General features: G+C 41.2%; 1 protein-coding gene across 1 annotated transcript in view; it reads left to right on the top strand.

Moving 5' to 3' along the window:
• Positions 1-3,060, top strand: part of l1cama (L1 cell adhesion molecule, paralog a) — a 146,282-nt gene extending 143,222 nt beyond the window's left edge. The window contains exons 27-30 of the mRNA XM_088329754.1: positions 426-557; positions 1,164-1,236; positions 1,353-1,364; positions 2,354-3,060. Of these exons, the coding sequence (XP_088185880.1) occupies positions 426-557; positions 1,164-1,236; positions 1,353-1,364; positions 2,354-2,579 (443 nt within the window). The 3' untranslated portion in view covers positions 2,580-3,060. The remainder of the gene's footprint in view (positions 1-425; positions 558-1,163; positions 1,237-1,352; positions 1,365-2,353) is intronic.
• Positions 3,061-6,483: the final 3,423 nt, after the last annotated feature.

Genomic DNA, 6,483 nt, shown 5'->3' on the forward strand with positions numbered 1-6,483 from the left:
GATATCTTGTGAAAGACGTTTGTAGGCCGTACAACCTTTGCATGAGTCAATTCATTCAAAAGAGAAAAATCATTTTGCATTGCCGGAAACTCAGCAAAATGTAACGTGATGTCAAGTTTTGGATATGTTTGATAATGATTTAGTTGCCATACTCGGGATTGCCGTTGCTCACTGTTGTTTCAAGCGTTGCTCACCGACTTTGTGTGAACGCCCAGACCCGTAAGGAAAATGACAGGGAACATTACTTGCAGTCCCCTGGATTTCCAGGATTAAGTACTTTCAAGTGTTGTCCTTGTTTGAAGCCCTTTCAGTTCTCTAGGTTTGAAGTTATGACGTGTCACGTTTTCATGTTGACTCTTTGATACTTCTTGTGACGTGTTTCTGTCCTTTTTATAAGAAAAATCTTTCTTCTTCCATCCACTTAGGAGTGACAGAGATGCAGCCCAGCATCGCCACCCAGGGCTGGTTTATTGGCCTGGTTAGCGCTATCGTGCTTCTCCTGCTCATACTGCTCATCCTCTGCTTTGTCCGGAGAAACAAAGGGGGAAAGTACTCAGGTAAGGCTTTATCCATCCATGATGTTTCACTTATCTGGGGTTGGGTCATGGAGACAGAAGCCCGAAAGCCCCAACCTCCCTACACCCATCCCCTTCGTCCAGCTCATCTGTGAATAATACCACCTAATGGAAGCATGTAAATGCTGAAAAGAAGGGGGCCAAGTACTAAACCCTGCGGAACACCACACCATGTCATTTCACCTTTATTTAACACAGTGCATCCAATCTGAGAGGTAGGATCTCAACCATAAGAGGACGGTTCCTGAGAGACCAATCCATTTTTCCAACCGTTCTAGTAAGATATTATGGTCCACCGTGTCAAAGGCAGCACTAAGGTCCAGCGGCAGCAAGAGTGATGAAGCGCCAGAGTCCATTGCCAGTAGAAGATCATTGGTTACCTTAATCAGGGCTGTCTCAGTAGAGTGGTTAGCCCTGAATCCTGATTGCATTGATTCAAAAAGATTGTTATCGGGTATAAAATCATTCAGCTTTTTCTAGTACTTTAGAAAGAAACGGTAGGTTTGACACAGGTCTATAATTACATAAGCTTTCTGGATCAAGGTTGGGTCGTTTCAGTGTATTGAAGTTGATTTCTTCTCGTCCCAGTGAAAGACAAAGAAGAAGGTCCGATGGACTCGGAGGCTCGGCCGATGAAAGACGACACATTCGGAGAGTACAGGTTGGTCGGTCCTCGTCCTGGTTTTTTCATTGGCTCTTTGCACTGACTGGCTTCCTTAACACTTTTTTGTTGCCATTATTCTTATTTTTTCGCTCTGGGCTGCTCCTTCTTTGCAGATCTCTTGAAAGGTACGCTTTCGCTTCGAATCCCAAATACTTCCTGGTCTTTTATGCTTTGCCGTTTTCAGCTTGCACGTTGTTTGATTTTTGACAAAAGAATGGACCGTATTTACCGCACTATAAGGCGCACCTAAACGCCTTTATTTTTTTCAAAAGCTGACCATGCGCCTTATAATACAGTGCGCCTTATATATGGATCAATATTAAGTCGCAAAGTCTTGCAACTAAGGCAAGCAGCCGCTGACTAGATTTTCTCCCGGCGTTTCAGTTCCTAACCAATGTGTCAATCATCATTCGAATCATTCACTATTGGCTAAAGTTATTCGGAGGTAAAGGGGGCGGATCCTTTTTATCATTTACAGGCTGGCATAGGCTAAAGGGGCGAAACAAAGCCTGCAATTGGCCGAAAAAGATGAATGTTAATCACACGTTGGGTTGCACTACGGCATAGAGAAAACATTTTTTACTATTCTGTATTTGTAAATATTTGACTCTCCTGGATTTACTCCACTCACGGTTGTAAGAAGACCATGGTTACGTATCATTATTGAACGTGATGGTTGCAAGAGAACTTTGGTGAGCTACTCCGGCTATATATTTTCCCAGTATCTTGTTTCAGACTCATCTCGATGTTTCTGTGATGAGTCTATTTTGAAATTAAACTCAATTCCAAGTGTTTATTGTCATACGCACGGTAAAGTTGCGAGCGAAAAAGAAATTAGAAACTAAGGAATGGTTGGCATTTCTTGAATCACAAGACTTTAACCTTACGAATGATATTTGGAACGATGCATTTGAGTGACATCGTACAGACACTGTTTCCGTATATGTCTGAGACACGTATTTGCTTGTTTGCAAGCTTTGGGAATGTTGAGGGGGTAATAAGTTTGACTAAACTATCTGACTGTTTTGTCGATGTAGAGCCTTATTATCCGGTGCGCCTTATAGTGCGAAAAATACGGCACTTCTGTCCCTTATTCATTCCTCTCCCTCCATAGCGACCTGGAAGAGAAGCGCACCGCCAGTCAGCCGTCGTTGGGCGAGGAGAGCAAACTGTGCAGCGAGGACAACCTGAACTTCAACGGCAGCAGCGGCCTGACCACCGAAGTCAACTTGGACGAGTCCCTGGCCAGCCAGTTGAGTCGACCGGCCGAAGGAAACGATCCTTCCTCGCTCAATCCGGCCTCGGCCGCCAACGGTCTTCCCATTCAGGTCCTGGATTAACCGGAATCACGATAGCTGTCGGTACGCTCCTGATTCCAGATCGATGTATCGCCGATGGTATCGACCCGAGGACTGTTTTGACCAAAGCATTGGACCACGTGACCTAGTACGTCCGACTAACCCGGAGAAATCCTTTAACTTTCATCCGTCTCGTGTAATTGGCTTACATCTCGATTTTTTTCGCTTCAAATTCGCTCTTAAAAAAATGGAAAAGCGGACCGTTTTTGCTGGGATCGAAGGGGCTGCCAACGTAGCGGCCGCGGAATGAAAGCCTGACTGCACACAGATGCTGTGTTGCATTTTTTTGACATCTAAATATTTTTTTTGTTTGTTTTTTTCACACGTTGCGCAATGGTATGGAAAAAGTATGTCGACCTGTTGGAATTTCTCACTGTTCTGCAGAAAATTTCCGTCTGCGTGATCTGGTCCTTGTTAGAAATCATCAAGCATGGAAACTATGACAGCAGGGGGAGGAATAAGTAACCAGGGTTGGGTAGGGTTACTTTACCTTCAATGACTTTTGGATGACTCCAATACCAAATATGCTAATAAAAGACAAAAGAAACTAAATATGAATCAAATGACTCAATTTTCTGCCGGCTTGGGGAGTAACGGAATCCATGGAACGGCAAAAATGATGTTGGATTTATTTTCATTTTGTTTCTGTCGCATTTGATGTTCGTTTTGCCGGAGATCAAAGAGATCAAAGCCAGGAGAGAAAGCTTACCAAGCTTACCAAAATTGAATAAGTTGAATAAGTTTCCATTTTTTAAATAATGATAACATCTAAACAATGACAGAAGGGGGGAGGAATAAGTAACGGAACCCTTTGACATTGTTAAAACCACTTGCATGCAAAAACAGACTTTTGCTTCAACTAAAAGCACCAAAATCATATAGGTTTCCATTTTCTTAAAAGATTTACCATGCAAACGCTGACAGAAGGGGGGGAGGAATAAGTAACTGAACCCTTTGACATTGTTAAAACCATTCGCATGCAAAAACAGACTTTTGCTTCAACTCAAAGCACCGAAATTGTATAGGTTTCCATTTTTTAATCATGATACAATGCAAACAATGGTAGAAGGGGGAGGAATAAATAACTGAACCCTTTGACATTGTTAAAACCATTCGCATGCAAAAACAGAGTTTCGCTTCAACTCAAAGCACCGAAATTGTATAGGTTTCCATTTTTTAATCATGATACCATGCAAACAATGACAGAAGGGGGAGGAATAAATAACTGAACCCTTTGACATTGTTAAAACCACTCGCATGCAAAAACAGACTTTTGCTTCAACTCAAAGCACCGAAATTGTATAGGTTTCCATTTTTTAATCATGATACCATGCAAACAATGACAGAAAGGGGGAGGAATAAATAACGGAACCCTTTGACATTATCAAAACCAAACACACGCAATAACAGACTTTTGCTTCAACTAAAAGCTTCGAAATTGAATAAGTTTCCATTTTTTAAATAATGATAGCATGTAAACAATCACAGAAGGGGGGAGGAATAACGGCAAAAATGATGTTGGATTGATTTTCATTTTGTTTCTGTCGCATTTGATGTTCGTTTTACCGGAGATCAAAGAGATCAAAGCCAGGAGAGAAAGCTTACCACCTGTTGTGAGTCATCATTTGATTCATATTTAGTTTCTTTTGTCTTTTATTCGCATATTTGGTATTGGAGTCATCCAAAAGTCATTGAAAGGAATCCAGTTAAAGTAATCCTGCATAGAGTCTTACAAAACAAGAGTATTTATTCCTGAGTAATGCATTTTTTAAATGGCAAAAACAAGGGGCGTGTCCCCCCGATTAGCATAGCGCCACAGGCGGCTACATATGCTAATGAAGCCCTTGGTGGGCGCGCGCCACAAGACAGCGATCTCCATGCTTTACAACCTGTTTACCGTTTTATTTTTCGATTTTCTCGCTTGGATTTCAAATCTCCTCCCAATTCTTAATACAGTAGCACCTCTACTTATGAATTGGTTCTGGGAGTTGCTTTGTAACCTGAAACATTCGTAAGTAGAGACGCATGTTTACTGGTCCTCAGCAGTGGTTTTTGCCTGACGTTTTTGGAAAAACTGATTCAATAACGTCTGCTTTTTGTGGCTTTTGACATTCCGTGTGAAAAGCAATGTAAAAGATGAAAAAGGACAAAAGTAAGGAAAAGTGGACATGAAAATGATGAAAAATGAAGGAAAATGACTGAAAAAGACAAACGGAAAGCAAAAAGTAAAACGGGGAATTAAAAAAAGAGAAAAGGAAAGGAAAAGGAAACAAAAAGCAACTCAAAGAAAATAACTAGGGGAAAAATGAAGAAAAACGAAAGGGGGAAGATAGGAAAAAATAAGAAAATGAAAAGAAAATTGAAGGGAAATGAATGAAAGGGACAAAATGGAAAGAAATAATGAAAAACAAGTGGGAAAAAAGAAAGGAAAAGGGAATAGGAAAATTCAACTATTCAAATATAAAATGACTCAATTTTGTGCAGGCTTGGGGAGTAACGGAACACATGGAACGGCAAAAATGACGTTGGCAAGCTGTTTGGATTTTGTTTCTGTGGCATTTGATGTTCGTTTTGCCGGAGATCAAAGAGATCAAAGCCAGGAGAGAAAGCTTACCACGTGTTGTGAGTCATCATTTGATTCATATTTAGTTTCTTTTGTCTTTTATTAGCATATTTGGTATTAGAGTAATCCAAAAGTCATTGAAAGTAATCCAGTTAAAGTAACCCTACCCAACCCTGGTTTTGCCGGAGATCAAAGAGATCAAAGCCAGGAGAGAAAGCTTACCACGTGTTGTGAGTCATCATTTGATTCATATTTAGTTTCTTTTGTCTTTTATTAGCATATTTGGTATTGGAGTATTCCAAAAGTCAATGAAAGTAATCCAGTTAAAGTAACCCTACCCAACCCTGGGTGTAACTTAACCCCTCGGTCTTTTTAAAATGACTCAGCGTCCGCACTAACTAAAAGCTAAACATCTCAAATCTGAAATAAAATCTAGGTTTACACATTTTATTGAGGATAGCATGCAACTAATGACAAGAGGGGGAGTAATAAGTAACTGAATGTGATCTACGTCAAACTAAAGCTCCAAAACATGCATCGGTTTTCATAATTTAATGAGCATGCTAACAAAATCAAAAGGTGGACGAATAAGTAACCGAACCCACTGCAAACAGTGACGCAAGGGTGAGGAATAAGTAACTGATCCCTTTGTCTTTCTAAAATCACACGGATGCCCAAAAACAGTGTGTGCATTAAAAAAAGGTTTCCATATTTTAATGAGGGTATCATGAAAACAATGATGGAAAGGAGGAATAAGTTGTCGGGACCAGGACAGGAAGCAGAACCCACTCGCGTAACGTTACTCACAGTTTATTGGGGAGAAGAGAAAGGAGCGCACACTCGATCCGGGGTGGTGGGAGTAGATTGCTCGGAAAGAGGAAGTGGTCAAAATCAAACAGAACGAGCAAAAACACAGGACAAAAACGGGGATTCACAAGGCTTGGCAAAACAAGAGCAAAAACACAGGGAAAACGGAGATTCTCAGGGCTTGATGTGTCAAAACAGAGTTCTCAGACGCTCCGAAAAAAGGCGACTCACAGGACAGCGTTTAAGTAGTCACAGGGAGCAATCCGTCAACGAGTTTCAGCTGGTGTCCATGGGCGGGGCCAATTGGGCGCCCTGGCAACCATGACAGAAGCTGGCGCCACACGGTGGGGCCAATTGGGCGCCCTGGCAACCGTGACATAAGTAACTAAATGTCATCTGATCTTTTTCAAAATCACACAGATGAAAAAACAGCGTGCATTTTATATGAAACCCTCCCAAAGATTTATAGGTTTCCATATATAATTGAGGATAGCTATAAACAATGACATAAGGGGG

This window comes from Urocampus carinirostris, chromosome 3 (assembly GCF_059441175.1).
Source record: "Urocampus carinirostris isolate Australia breed hairy pipefish chromosome 3, RoL_Ucar_1.0, whole genome shotgun sequence".
Taxonomy (NCBI): domain Eukaryota; kingdom Metazoa; phylum Chordata; class Actinopteri; order Syngnathiformes; family Syngnathidae; genus Urocampus; species Urocampus carinirostris.